Source organism: Oncorhynchus tshawytscha, linkage group LG14 (genome assembly GCF_018296145.1).
Source record: "Oncorhynchus tshawytscha isolate Ot180627B linkage group LG14, Otsh_v2.0, whole genome shotgun sequence".
NCBI lineage: Eukaryota > Metazoa > Chordata > Actinopteri > Salmoniformes > Salmonidae > Oncorhynchus > Oncorhynchus tshawytscha.
Window position 1 is genome coordinate 59,726,987 of NC_056442.1, and position 15,000 is coordinate 59,741,986.

The 15,000-nt window shown below is 44.0% G+C and overlaps 1 protein-coding gene across 2 annotated transcripts in view; it reads left to right on the forward strand.

The window, feature by feature from the left end:
- Positions 1 to 15,000, forward strand: part of cdon (cell adhesion associated, oncogene regulated) — a 138,396-nt gene that overhangs the window by 123,065 nt on the left and 331 nt on the right. For both annotated transcript variants that reach the window (XM_042297772.1, XM_042297771.1), the window contains exons 18-19: positions 13,579 to 13,871; positions 14,054 to 15,000. The exon at positions 14,054 to 15,000 is cut by the window's right edge and continues 331 nt beyond it. In XM_042297772.1, the coding sequence (XP_042153706.1) occupies positions 13,579 to 13,871; positions 14,054 to 14,223 (463 nt within the window). In that variant the 3' untranslated portion in view covers positions 14,224 to 15,000. The remainder of the gene's footprint in view (positions 1 to 13,578; positions 13,872 to 14,053) is intronic.

The window sequence follows — 15,000 nt, forward strand, 5'->3', positions numbered from 1 at the left end:
CATGCTTCATGGTGGGAACCACACAGATCATCCGTTCATCTACTCTGCATCTCACAAAGACACAGTGGTTGGAAACAAAAATCTCAAATTTGGACTCATCAGACCAAAGGACAGATTTCCACCGGTCTGATGCTTGTGGTTCTTTTTTTCTTTTTTGAAATTGACCCCTTTTTCCAATTGTTGTAGTAGCTACTATCTTGTCTCATCGCTACAACTCCCATACGGGCTCGGGAGAGACGAAGGTTGAATGTCATGCGTCCTCCGATACAAAACCCAACCAGCCGTACTGCTTCTTAACACAGCGCGCATCCAACCCGGAAGCCAGCCGCACCAATGTGTCGGAGGGTACACCGTGCCCCTGGTAACCTTGGCTAGGGCGCACTGCGCCCGGCCCACCACAGGAGTCGCTGGTGCGCGATGAGACAAGGACATCCCTACCGACCAAGCCCTCCCTAAACCAGACGACGCTAGGCCAATTGTGCGTCGCCCAACGGACCTCCCGGTCGCGGCCGGTTACAACAGAGCCTGAGCGCGAACCCAGAGTCTCTGGTGGCACAGCTGGCGCTGCAGTACAGCGCCCTTAACCACTGCACCACCCGGGAGACCTTGTTTGTGTTTCTTTGCAGCAATTCAACCATGAAGGCCTGATTCACACAGTCTCCTCTGAACAGTTGATGTTGAGATTTGTCTGTTACATGAACTCTGTGAAGCATTTATTTGGGCTGCAATTTCTGAGGCTGGTAACTCTAATGAACTTATCCTCTGCAGCAGAGGTAACTCTGGGTCTTCCTTTGGCATAATATGGACTTGGTATTTTACCAAATAGGGCTATCTTCTGTATACCAGCCCTACCTTGTCACAACACAACTGATTGGCTCAAACACATTAAGAAGGAAAGAAATTCCACAAATAACATTTTAACAAGGCACACCTGTTAATTGAAATGCATTCCAGGTGACAACCTCATGTAACTGGTTGAGAGAATGCGAAGAGTGTGCAAAGCTGTCATCAAGGCAAAGGGTGGCTACTTTGTAGAATCTCAAATAGAAAATATATTTTGACTTGTTTAACACTTTTCTGGTTACTACATGATTCCATATGTGTTGTTTCATAGTTTGTGAAGTCTCCACAATAAAATAGTAAAAATAAAGAAAACCCCTAGAATGAGAAGAAGAAGAACATTTGACTGGTAGTGTTTTTCATTAGCTATATATAAAGCAAATTGAGGTGAGAACAATGTAAATGCTTCTGTAGAGATCTAGGGATGTGTGGAGAAAGGACTGGGTGGGGTGGGTGGGGTGGGGGGGTGAAATATACTTCTCCCATTGGACAAAGGAAACTCATTCAACTATTTTAGATGAAAATGTGTGGAGAAAGGACTGGGTGGGGTGGGTGGGGGGGTGAAATATACTTCTCCCATTGGACAAAGGAAACTCAAAAGGGTGATGATTTTAATTATCAATAATTTCTATCCGAATGTTCAAACTGTCCAAACAGATCCTCAAGGTAGATGGATGACTTTAAATATGTTATTGGACCATAAACAGATTTGGATCATTAACCTTTATGGACCAAATAATGATGATCCAAGCTTCTTTGAAAATATATTTAATAAATAATCAACGCTGCAAGCAATAGGAGACTCTATTATTATGGTGGGAGATGATAATACAGTTTTAAATACCTCAAGGGACCGTAAAGGAAATTACACTACAAACTATCACCCTCAGGCTCTTAAAGGAAATCATGATATATTGGAATTAGTGGATATATGGAGGCTTAAAAACCCTGCCCTTGGGAGATATACATGGAGGAGGTTTAATATCCTGACCTAGTGAGATATACATGGAGGAGGTTTAATATCCTGACCTAGTGAGATATACATGGAGGAGGTTTAATATCCTGACCTAGTGAGATATACATGGAGGAGGTTTAATATCCTGACCTAGTGAGATATACATGGAGGAGGTTTAATATCCTGACCTAGTGAGATATACATGGAGGAGGTTTAATATCTTCTTTATTATGTCATTCTCTCTGGCACCAAAAGTGTAAAAAGTGTTGACAGGGGACAGAATGAGGTCGGACCATCACATAATTGACAAATATATTACTCTTACTGAATTTCCACGAGGGTGATGATATTGGGAATTTAATCAAAGCCTATTCAATGAAAACTTGTTTTTAACTGGGACAGAATCATTTATAACAGACTTTTATCCAACATAACATCGGTACAGCAGATCCCATTATCGCATGGGACACTTTTAAACGTGGCTTTGGAGGCCATGAAATGCAATACTCAGCTCTAAAAACTAAAGAAATTTAGATCAAAAGAGTCCATATTAACAAAGGAAATTGAATGTCTAACAGAACGGATAGATGGCAATAAGATAAAAAGGCTCAGAATAAGTCAGAGGAAAAACAAAAAGAAATGGAGGAACTTATTGAAGAAAGATCCAGTGTAATATATTATTAATCCAGTGTAATTACAATAATATAAGACTGGAATTTATATATAAATCCCTGGAATATTTAAATTTGAAAAAAATATATATACAATGGGTTATGTACACTAACCCTAGGTGTAAAATAGCAAATAATGGCTAATTCTCAGAAAGTTTTAAACTGTCAAGGGGAGTAAAAACAAGGTTGTCCACTATTCACATATCTATTTATGGCCATCGAAAACTTAGCTATTAAAATCAGATCCACCAATTATATCAAGAGCCTTTTATCTCTAAACCACAACTTGGATCCCTCCACAGCCTCACCGATGATCTAGATACTTGTTCTATCCTCTCTGGATTAAAACCAAATTATGATAAATGTACTATATTACGTATTGGATCATAAAAAAATACAACTTTTACATTACTGTGTAGTTTACCAATAAAATGCTCTGATGATAAAGTGGACATTCTCAGTATTCATATACTGAAAGAAAGATACAATCTCATTACAATACATTTTAATAGAAAGTTAGCAAAAATAGATAAGCTCTTGCTACCATGGAAAGGAAAATACCTGTCAATTTGTGGAGAAATCTCCCTGATTAACTCTTTAGTCATATTGCAATTTATCTATTTGCTTATGGAATTGCCTACACCTACACCTTTTTTTATTTTATTATATGAGCAAAAAATATGACATTTTATTTGTAACGGCATATGAATTCAGAGGGCTGAAATTATTAAATTATTAAAGCTTTAGACCTCTCACTAAAGGCATCAGTCATACAAAAGTTATACTTAAATCCAAACGGGTTCTTCAGTAAATTAATAAGAATGTCTCACCCCATGTTCAAGAAGCCTTTTCCACTTTACTCAGATCACAACCTCTCACGTTCAGTTATTTGAAAAGGAAATCATCTCTCAAATATCGCTATTTTTAAAACAATAGAAAGTTGGTTTCAATTTAATCAGAAAAAAACTCTAATATACTAGTCGATTTTTTTTTATATGAAAAATGTTGAATTTTTGTAAGTGATATCAAAAATAGGACTGGTGGAGTTATGTCACACATGCAGCTAACAGAAATATGTGGAAATGTCTGCTCTGCCCAAAATTACAACCAACTAATTGCAGCATTACCACAAAGATGGAAGAGGAAAATGGAAGGGGGGAAATGTAGGAAATTGTCTGTGAGCCTTGCATGATAGACCAAAATTGATTAAAGAAAATTGTCAAAATAAAAATAAGTATAACACTTTCTTTTAAGGACCAAACAAAATGACAGCTGTGCCATATAGATTACAGAATACTTGGGAACAGATTTTTGACATACCGATTCCATGGCACATGGTTTATGAACTGATATGCAAATGTTTTCTATTTCAATTATTATACAAATTCTTGCAACCAATAGAATGTTATTTATTTGGTGGACACAACCTTCCCAGCTCTGCAGATGTTCCTGGGAAGACACAGAATCATTAGATTGTTTGTTTTGGTACTGCCCATATGAAGCTTGTTTTTGGTCGCAGGTCCAGGAATGCCTGAAGAATTGCAACATTTACCTGAAGGTAACTCTGCAAATAGCAATACTGGGTGACATTAACCTGGAGCTAACTCTGCAGATAGCAGTACTGGGTGACATTAACCTGGAGCTAACTCTGCAGATAGCAGTACTGGGTGACATTAACCTGGAGCTAACTCTGCAGATAGCAGTACTGGGTGACATTAACCTGGAGCTAACTCTGCAGATAGCACTACTGGGTGACATTAACCTGGAGCTAACTCTGCAGATAGCAGTACTGGGTGACATTAACCTGGAGCTAACTCTGCAGATAGCACTACTGGGTGACATTAACCTGGAGCTAACTCTGCAGATAGCAGTACTGGGTGACATTAACCTGGAGCTAACTCTGCAGATAGCACTACTGGGTGACATTAACCTGGAGCTAACTCTGCAGATAGCACTACTTGGTGACATTAACCTGGAGCTAACTCTGCAGATAGCAATACTGGGTTACATTAACCTAACTCTGCAGATAGCAATACTGGGTGACATTAACCTGGAGCTAACTCTGCAGATAGCAATACTGGGTGACATACCTAACTCTGCAGATAGCAATACTGGGTGACATTAACCTGGAGCTAACTCTGCAGATAGCACTACTGGGTGACATTAACCTGGAGCTAACTCTGCAGATAGCAATACTGGGTGACATTAACCTGGAGCTAACTCTGCAGATAGCAATACTGGGTGACATTAACCTGGCGCTAACTCTGCAGATAGCAATACTGGGTGACATTAACCTAACTCTGCAGATAGCACTACTGGGTAACATTAACCTGGAGCTAACTCTGCAGATAGCAGTACTGGGTGACATTAACCTGGAGCTAACTCTGCAGATAGCAGTACTGGGTGACATTAACCTGGAGCTAACTCTGCAGATAGCAGTACTGGGTGACATTAACCTAACTCTGCAGATAGCACTACTGGGTGACATTAACCTGGAGCTAACTCTGCAGATAGCACTACTGGGTGACATTAACCTGGAGCTAACTCTGCAGATAGCAATACTGGGTGACATTAACCTGGTGCTAACCTGGAGCTACTCTGCAGATAGCACTACTGGGTGACATTAACCTGGAGCTAACTCTGCAGATAGCAATACTGGGTTACATTAACCTAACTCTGCAGATAGCAATACTGGGTGACATTAACCTGGAGCTAACTCTGCAGATAGCAATACTGGGTGACATTAACCTAACTCTGCAGATAGCACTACTGGGTGACATTAACCTGGAGCTAACTCTGCAGATAGCACTACTGGGTGACATTAACCTGGAGCTAACCCTGCAGATAACACTACTGGGTGACATTAACCTAACTCTGCAGATAGCACTACTGGGTGACATTAACCTGGAGCTAACTCTGCAAATAGCAATACTGAGTGACATTAACCTGGAGCTAACTCTGCAGATAGCAATACTGGGTGACATTAACCTGGAGCTAACTCTGCAGATAGCAGTACTGGGTGACATTAACCTGGAGCTAACTCTGCAGATAGCAGTACTGGGTGACATTAACCTGGCGCTAACTCTGCAGATAGCAATACTGGGTGACATTAACCTAACTCTGCAGATAGCACTACTGGGTGACATTAACCTGGAGCTAACTCTGCAGATAGCAGTACTGGGTGACATTAACCTGGAGCTAAGTCTGCAGATAGCAGTACTGGGTGACATTAACCTGGAGCTAACTCTGCAGATAGCAGTACTGGGTGACATTAACCTAACTCTGCAGATAGCACTACTGGGTGACATTAACCTGGAGCTAACTCTGCAGATAGCAATACTGGGTTACATTAACCTAACTCTGCAGATAGCAATACTGGGTGACATTAACCTGGAGCTAACTCTGCAGATAGCAATACTGGGTGACATTAACCTAACTCTGCAGATAGCACTACTGGGTGACATTAACCTGGAGCTAACTCTGCAGATAGCACTACTGGGTGACATTAACCTGGAGCTAACCCTGCAGATAACACTACTGGGTGACATTAACCTAACTCTGCAGATAGCACTACTGGGTGACATTAACCTGGAGCTACTCTGCAAATAGCAATACTGGGTGACATTAACCTGGAGCTAACTCTGCAGATAGCAATACTGGGTGACATTAACCTGGCGCTAACTCTGCAGATAGCAATACTGGGTGACATTAACCTAACTCTGCAGATAGCACTACTGGGTGACATTAACCTGGAGCTAACTCTGCAAATAGCAATACTGGGTGACATTAACCTGGAGCTAACTCTGCAGATAGCAATACTGGGTGACATTAACCTGGCGCTAACTCTGCAGATAGCAATACTGGGTGACATTAACCTAACTCTGCAGATAGCACTACTGGGTGACATTAACCTGGAGCTAACTCTGCAAATAGCAATACTGGGTGACATTAACCTGGAGCTAACTCTGCAGATAGCAATACTGGGTGAAATTAACCTGGCGCTAACTCTGCAGATAGCAATACTGGGTGACATTAACCTAACTCTGCAGATAGCACTACTGGGTGACATTAACCTGGAGCTAACTCTGCAGATAGAAGCACTACTGGGTGACATACTGGGTGACATTAACCTGGAGCTAAAGTACTGGGTGACATTAACCTGGAGCTAACTCTGCAGATAGCAGTACTGGGTGACATTAACCTAACTCTGCAGATAGCACTACTGGGTGACATTAACCTGGAGCTAACTCTGCAGATAGCAGTACTGGGTGACATTAACCTAACTCTGCAGATAGCACTACTGGGTGACATGAACCTGGAGCTAACCCTGCAGATAGCACTACTGGGTGACATTAACCTGGAGCTAACTCTGCAGATAGAAGTACTGGGTGACATTAACCTGGAGCTAACTCTGCAGATAGCACTACTTGGTGACATTAACCTGGAGCTAACTCTGCAGATAGCAATACTGGGTGACATTAACCTAACTCTGCAGATAGCAATACTGGGTGACATTAACCTGGAGCTAACTCTGCAGATAGCAATACTGGGTGACATTAACCTAACTCTGCAGATAGCACTACTGGGTGACATTAACCTGGAGCTAACTCTGCAGATAGCACTACTGGGTGACATTAACCTGGAGCTAACTCTGCAGATAACACTACTGGGTGACATTAACCTGGAGCTAACTCTGTAGATAACACTACTGGGTGACATTAACCTGGAGCTAACTCTGCAGATAGCACTACTGGGTGACGTTAACCTGGAGCTAACTCTGCAGATAGAAGTACTGGGTGACATTAACCTGGAGCTAACTCTGCAGATAGCACTACTTGGTGACATTAACCTGGAGCTAACTCTGCAGATAGCAATACTGGGTGACATTAACCTAACTCTGCAGATAGCAATACTGGGTGACATTAACCTGGAGCTAACTCTGCAGATAGCAATACTGGGTGACATTAACCTAACTCTGCAGATAGCACTACTGGGTGACATTAACCTGGAGCTAACCCTGCAGATAACACTACTGGGTGACATTAACCTGGAGCTAACTCTGTAGATAACACTACTGGGTGACATTAACCTGGAGCTAACTCTGCAGATAGCACTACTGGGTGACATTAACCTGGAGCTAACTCTGCAGATAGCACTACTGGGTGACATTAACCTGGAGCTAACTCTGCAGATAGAAGTACTGGGTGACGTTAACCTGGAGCTAACTCTGCAGATAGCAATACTGGGTGACATTAACCTAACTCTGCAGATAGCACTACTGGGTGACATTAACCTGGAGCTAACTCTGCAGATAGCACTACTGGGTGACATTAACCTGGAGCTAACTCTGCAGATAGCACTACTGGGTGACATTAACCTGGAGCTAACTCTGCAGATAGCACTACTGGGTGACATTAACCTGGAGCTAACTCTGCAGATAGCACTACTGGGTGACATTAACCTGGAGCTAACTCTGCAGATAGAAGTACTGGGTGACGTTAACCTGGAGCTAACTCTGCAGATAGAAGTACTGGGTGACATTAACCTAACTCTGCAGATAGCAATACTGGGTGACATTAACCCAACTCTGCAGATAGCAATACTGGGTGACATTAACCTAACTCTGCAGATAACACTACTGGGTGACATTAACCTAACTCTGCAGATAGCACTACTGGGTGACATTAACCTAACTCTGCAGATAGCACTACTGGCTGATCTGAAAAGTCGTAGTCAATCAATAATATAATAATAATTTTGGCAAAAATGTTTATTTTTAATTTACAATCTGTAGAAATCATGAGAATAGAAAGGTTCAATACTTTTATGAAACATCACAGCGATGGGATTGGATGGTGTTCAGAGATGGGAGGGGTTGAGAGATAGATGGGAGGGGTTGAATGGAGCTGGGACTGGATGGTGTTGAGAGATGGGAGGGGCTGAGAGATAGATGGGAGGGGTTGAATGGAGCTGGGACTGGATGGTGTTGAGAGATGGGAGGGGTTGAGGGGAGCTGAAGGGTGGGACTGGATGGTGTTGAGAGATGGGAGGGGCTGAATGGAGCTGAAGGGTGGGACTGGATGGTGTTGAGAGATGGGAGGGTTTGAGGGGAGCTGAAGGGTGGGACTGGATGGTGTTGAGAGATGGGAGGGGTTGAATGGAGCTGAAGGGTGGGACTGGATGGTGTTCAGAGATGGGAGTGGTTGAGGGAGCTGAAGGGTGGGACTGGATGGTGTTCAGAGATGGGAGGGGTTGAGGGGAGCTGAAGGGTGGGACTGGATGGTGTTGAGAGATAGATGGGGGTTGAATGGAGCTGAAGGGACTGGATGGTGTTGAGCGATAGATGGGAGGGGTTGAATGGAGATGAAGGGTGGGACTGGATGGTGTTGAGAGATAGATGGGAGGGGTTGAATGGCGCTGAAGGGTGGGACTGGATGATGTTGAGAGATAGATGGGAGGGGTTGAATGGAGCTGAAGGGTGGGATTGGATGGTGTTAAGATATAGATGGGAGGGGTTGAATGGAGCTGAAGGATGGGATTGGATGGTGTTAAGATATAGATGGGAGGGGTTGAATGGAGCTGAAGGGTGGGATTTGATGGTGTTGAGATATAGATGGGAGGGGTTCGAATGGAGCTGAAAGGTGGGATTGGATGGTGTTAAGATATAGATGGGAGGGGTTGAATGGAGCTGAAGGATGGGACTGGATGGTGTTGAGAGATGGGAGGGGTTGAATGGAGCTGAAAGGTGGGACTGGATGGTGTTGAGAGATGGGAGGGGTTGAATGGAGCTGAAGGGTGGGACTGGATGGTGTTGAGAGATAGATGGGAGGGGTTGAATGGAGCTGAAGGGTGGGACTGGATGGTGTTCAGAGATAGATGGGAGGGGTTGAATGGAGCTGAAGGGTGGGACTGGATGGTGTTGAGAGATAGATGGGAGGGGTTGAATGGAGCTGAAGGGTGGGACTGGATGGTGTTGAGAGATAGATGGGAGAGGTTGAATGGAGCTGAAGGATGGGACTGGATGGTGGTCAGAGATAGATGGGAGGGGTTGAGGGGAGCTGAAGGATCGGACTGGATGGTGTTCAGAGACAGATGGGAGGGGTTGAGTGGAGCTGAAGGGTGGGACTGGATGGTGTTCAGAGATAGATGGGAGGGGTTGAATGGAGCTGAAGGGTGGGACTGGATGGTGTTGAGAGATAGATGGGAGGGGTTGAATGGAGCTGAAGGGTGGGATTAAAAACAACAAGATAATGTAAAACATACGGGGTCTGTAAAATGTATGTAGGTTCAGAACATTTGTGAAAGAAATAGATGGGAGAAGTTGAGGTTAGAGGAAGGACAGGAGTAAAAACTAACATAATACAACTGTTGTAAAATATACTGTGTCTATAAAATGAATATAGCATATAAAAGCCGGAAATACTAAGTGTTGTTGTTCACTAGTTGACTCTAATTTGGTAGGGGTGGAGGGTAATAAAGGAAATATACATAAAAATATATATGTATATCTACAGTGGCTTGCAAAAATATTCACCCCCTCCTGGCATTTTTCCTATTTTATTGCCTTACAACCTGGAATTAAAATTGTTTGTATCATTTGATTTACACAACATAGTTACCACATTGAAGATGCTAAATATTTTTTATTGTGAAACAAACATGAAATAAGACAAAAAAAACTGAGAACTTGAGCGTGCATAACTATTCACCCCCCAAAGTCAATACTTTTAGAGCCACCTTCTGCAGCAATTACAACTGCAAGTCTCTTGGGGTTTGTCTCTATAAGCTTGGCACATCTAGCCACTGGGATTTCTTCCCATTCTTCAAGGCAAAACTGCTCCAGCTCCTTCAAGTTGGATGGGTTCTGCTGGTGTACAACAATCTTTAAGTCATGCCACAGATTCTCAATTGGATTGAGGTCTGGGAATAGACCAGGTCATTCCAAGACATTTAAATATTTCCCCTTAAACCACTCAAGTGTTGCTTTAGCAGTATGCTTAGGGCCATTGTCCTGCTGGAAGGTGAACCTCCGTCCCAGTCTCAAATCTCTGGAAGACTGGAGCAGTTTCCCTCAAGAATTTCCCTGTATTTAGCACCATCCATCATTCCTTCAATTCTGACCAGTTTCTCAGTCCCTGCCGATTAAAAACATCCCCACAGCATGATGCTGCCACCACCTTGGTTCACTGTGGGGATGGTGTTCTCGGGGTGATGAGAGGTGTTGGGTTTGCGCCAGACATAGCGTTTTTCTTGATGGCCAAAAAGCTACATTTTAGTCTCATCTGACCAGAGTACCTTCTTCCATATGTTTGGGGAGTCTCCCACCGGCCTTTTGGCGGACACCAAACGTGTTCGCTTATTCTTTTCTTTAAGCAATGGCTTTTTTTCTGGCCACTCTTACATAAAGCCCAGCTCTGTGGAGTGTACGGCTTAAAGTGGTCCTATGGTCAGATACTCCAATCTCCGCTGTGGAGTTTTGCAGCTCCTTCAGGGTTATCTTTGGTCTCTTTGTTGCCTCTCTGATTAATGCCCTCCTTGCCTGGTCCGTGAGTTTTGGTGGGCGGCCGTCTCTTGGCAGGTTTGTTGTGGTGCCATATTCTTTCCATTTATTGATAATGGATTTATTGGTGCTCTGTGGGATGTTCAACGTTTCTGATGGTTTTATAAGCCAACCCTGATCTGTACTTCTCCACAACTTTGTCCCTGACCTGTTTGAAGAGCTCCTTGGTCTTCATTGTGCCGCTTGCTTGGTGGTGCCCCTTGCTTAGTGGTGTTGCAGACTCTGGGGCCTTTCAGAACAGGTGTATATATATTGAGATCATGTGACAGATCATGTGACACTTAGATTGCACACAGGTGGACTTTATTTAACACTTTATTTAACTGAAGGTAATTGTTTGCACCAGATCTTATTTAGGGGCTTCATAGCAAAGGGGGTGAAAACAGATGCACTACTTTTCAGTTTTTAAAAAAAAAACAAGTTATATATTTAATTTCACTTCACCAGCCGAGTTAATGAGCACTGTGTTATTTACCTCTGCTCTGCTGTTTCTCTGTGATCACAGCTATCACACACTAGAGTAAAGGCCACCTGGGAAATGATGAGGAAACCCAGAGAGAGAGGAGAGGGGGAAGGGGCAGGAAGAGAGAGAGGGGAGAGGGGGAAGGGGCAGGAAGAGAGAGAGGGGGAAGGGGCAGGAAGAGAGAGGGGAGAGGGGAAAGGGGCAGGAAGAGAGAGAGAGGAGAGAGGGAAGGGGCAGGAAGAGAGAGGGGAGAGGGGAAAGGGGCAGGAAGAGAGAGAGGGGAGAGGGGGAAGGGGCAGGAAGAGAGAGAGGGGAGAGGGGGAAGGGGCAGGAAGAGAGAGGGGAGAGGGGGAAGGGGCAGGAAGAGAGAGAGGGGAGAGGGGCAGGAAGAGCGAGAGGGGAGAGGGGGAAGGGGCAGGAAGAGAGAGAGGAGAGAGGGGGAAGGGGCAGGAAGAGAGAGAGAGGAGAGGGGGAAGGGGCAGGAAGAGAGAGAGGGGAGGGGGAAGGGGCAGGAAAAGAGAGAGAGAGCGAGAGTAAGAAAAGAAGGCGTGTTTGTGTGAAGTCTTATCATCAGAGCAAAACCCAACATAAAACAGTAAGATTAGGAGGAGTGTTTACAGGAGAGGTAGATGTTCCTGTAGCTACTGTCTCTACTGTATTTTAGGAGGAGTGTTTACAGGAGAGGTAGATGTTCCTGTAGCTACTGTCTCTACTGTATTTTAGGAGGAGTGTTTACAGGAGAGGTAGATGTTCCTGTAGCTACTGTCTCTACTGTATTTTAGGAGGAGTGTTTACAGGACAGTTCCCATGCCTGTAATGCCCTTAAATACACAATCTTAGAGAAAAGTGTTCCAATGGGTTTTTTCGGCTGTCCCCATAGGAGAACCCATTTTGCTTCCAGTTAGAACCCTCTGTGGAAAGGGTTCTACATTGAACCTAAAAGGTTCTACCAGGAACCAAAAGGGTTCATCCTGGAACCAAAAGGGTTCATCCTGGAACCAAAAGGGTTCTACCTGGAGCCAAAAGGGTTCTACCTGGATCCATGGTGCATTAGGAACACACTCAGTGTTACTAAGGCCTGATGGGATCGACCATTAAAACAACAGTGAAAGTGCAGGGCGCGAAATTCAAAAAACAGAAATCTTATAATTAAAATTCCTCAAACATACAAGTATTATACCGCATTTTAAAGATAAACTTGTTGTTAATCCCACCACAGTTTCCGATTTCAAAAAGGCTTTACGACGAAATCATACCATGCGATTATGTTAGGTCAGCACCTAGTCACAGAAAAACACAAGTCACAAAAGGCAGAAATAGAGATAAAATGAATCACTAACCTTTGATACATGTATGTTTTGTTCGATCAAGTTCCTATTTATATCCAAAAATCTCCGTTTACATTGGCGCGTTATGTTCAGTAATGTTTATGTTCAGTAATGTTTTGCTTCCAAAATATCCTGTGATTTTGCTGTGTCAGATTTCAAAAAACTTCACGGAAAAAGCAAACCATGCAATAATCTGAGTATAGCGCTCAGACACCAAAACAAGCCATCCAGATACCCGCCATGTTGGAGTCAACAGAAATCAGAAATAGCTTTATTAATATTCACTTACCTTTGATAAAAGACTCAGGTTTTTGCCTGCCATATGAGTTCTGTTATACTCACAGACATCATTCAAACAGTTTTAGAATATTCAGTGTTTTCTATCCAAATCTACGAATAATATGCATATCTTAACTTCTGGGCCTGAGTAGCAGGCAGTTTACTCTGGGCACATTATTCATCCAAGCTACTCAATACTGCCCCCCAGCCATAAGAAGTTAAGAGCTGGTAGGTTGGCAACAGAACAGGACTCAGAGTGTTACTAAGGCAACAGAACAGGACTCAGAGTGTTACTAAGGCAACAGAACAGGACTCAGAGTGTTACTAAGGCAACAGAACAGGACTCAGCAGCATTATGTCCCTGTTTGTCCATTCTGAAAAGAAACATGTCTCATGTTGTTTCCATCTCTCTCTCTCTCTCTCTCTCTCTCTCTCTCTCTCTCTCTCTCTCTCTCTCTCTCTGTCTGTCTATCGGAGGGCAGATGCTACATGAAGACCAACGGTACATTCTCTAGTGGTGGCGGTGGGTCTCTGCCCCTAATGCAGCGCATGGCATCGTGCCAGCAACTGGATGGAGGGCTGGGTCTGGAGATGGTTCCTCTGGGCCAGGTCTCTCCTCACTGCCTGGGCCTCCTCTCTGGGGAGAGAGACACAGAGTCTGGGGAGCACGGGGACCAGGACCCGGAGGAGGAGGAGGACTCATCTCCGTCCCAGACCTCCTGCTGTACTCTTGGGGACCACCACCACCAACACTGCCCTGGAGACGACTACACAGGTGGGTGGTGTGTGTGTGTGTGTGTGTGTGTGTGTGTGTGTGTGTGTGTGTGTGTGTGTGTGTGTGTGTGTGTGTGTGTGTGTGTGTGTGTGTGTGTGTGTGTGTGTATGGATGATGAGTGACCTGTGATGTGTTGTGTGTGTCGTTAAACTAGTGACTTTAACCCTTTCTCTTCTCTCTAGCTGATGATGAGCCTGTGGTGTGTATGGACTCTGAGGCCGTGGCAGTGTGTTGGGAGAGCCTGGGTCTGTGTCACCTAGATCTAAAGGAGAAACCAGTTTGGATCTCTACAGACAGCCTGACTCTGGCCTTGCAGGCAGACCTGATCCAGCCTAACCCCCAGGAGGTCTGAACACAGCCCACACACAGCCCCTCTGCCTGGGGTACAGAGGAGACAAGGGAGAGGCGAACAACCAGAGAGAACCAGAGAGGAGAAGGAACAGACAGACGTTTTTTTGGATAAAAGAGGACCCAATATGTTCATGGTCAGAGACTGTACGTGACACGGTGAAAAGGTCATTAACCTGACTGGAATACAGCTGGGACAGACGAATGGACGGGAAAGAGAGAGAGGATGATGGATGGAAAGAGAGAGAGGATGATGGATGGAAAGAGAGAGAGGATGACGGATGGAAAGAGAGAGAGGATGACCAAATGGAGGGATGAATGGAGAGACTGAGGAGGAGGAGGAGGCGGAGGAGACTCAGAACGGAAAACTCCAAGCCACCCGACGAAGAGAAGGAGGGAGGACTCCTAAAACAAAACAAAAATAAAACTCTTTAGATTACTTATTTATTTTTTGTAGTAGTACAATATTCTTTCATATCTGTTTTAAAGGCCCAGTGCAGTCAAAAAACATGATATTTCTGTGTTTTATAAATACTTCTACACTGAGGTTGGATTCGTACTGTGAAATTATGAAAATGATGATAATGCTCTTTTAGTGTAAGAGCTGTTTGAAAAGACGGCCTGAAATTTCAGCCTGTTTTTGGTGGGATGGCATTTTGGCCTTTCTGGTGACATCACCAGTTGGTAAATTAGTTTGACCAATAAGAAAGAGAGTTCCAAGCCTCTCAGCCAATAACAGCTAGAGTTCCGTTTTCCCCTCCCCATTCAGACCACTTCCAGA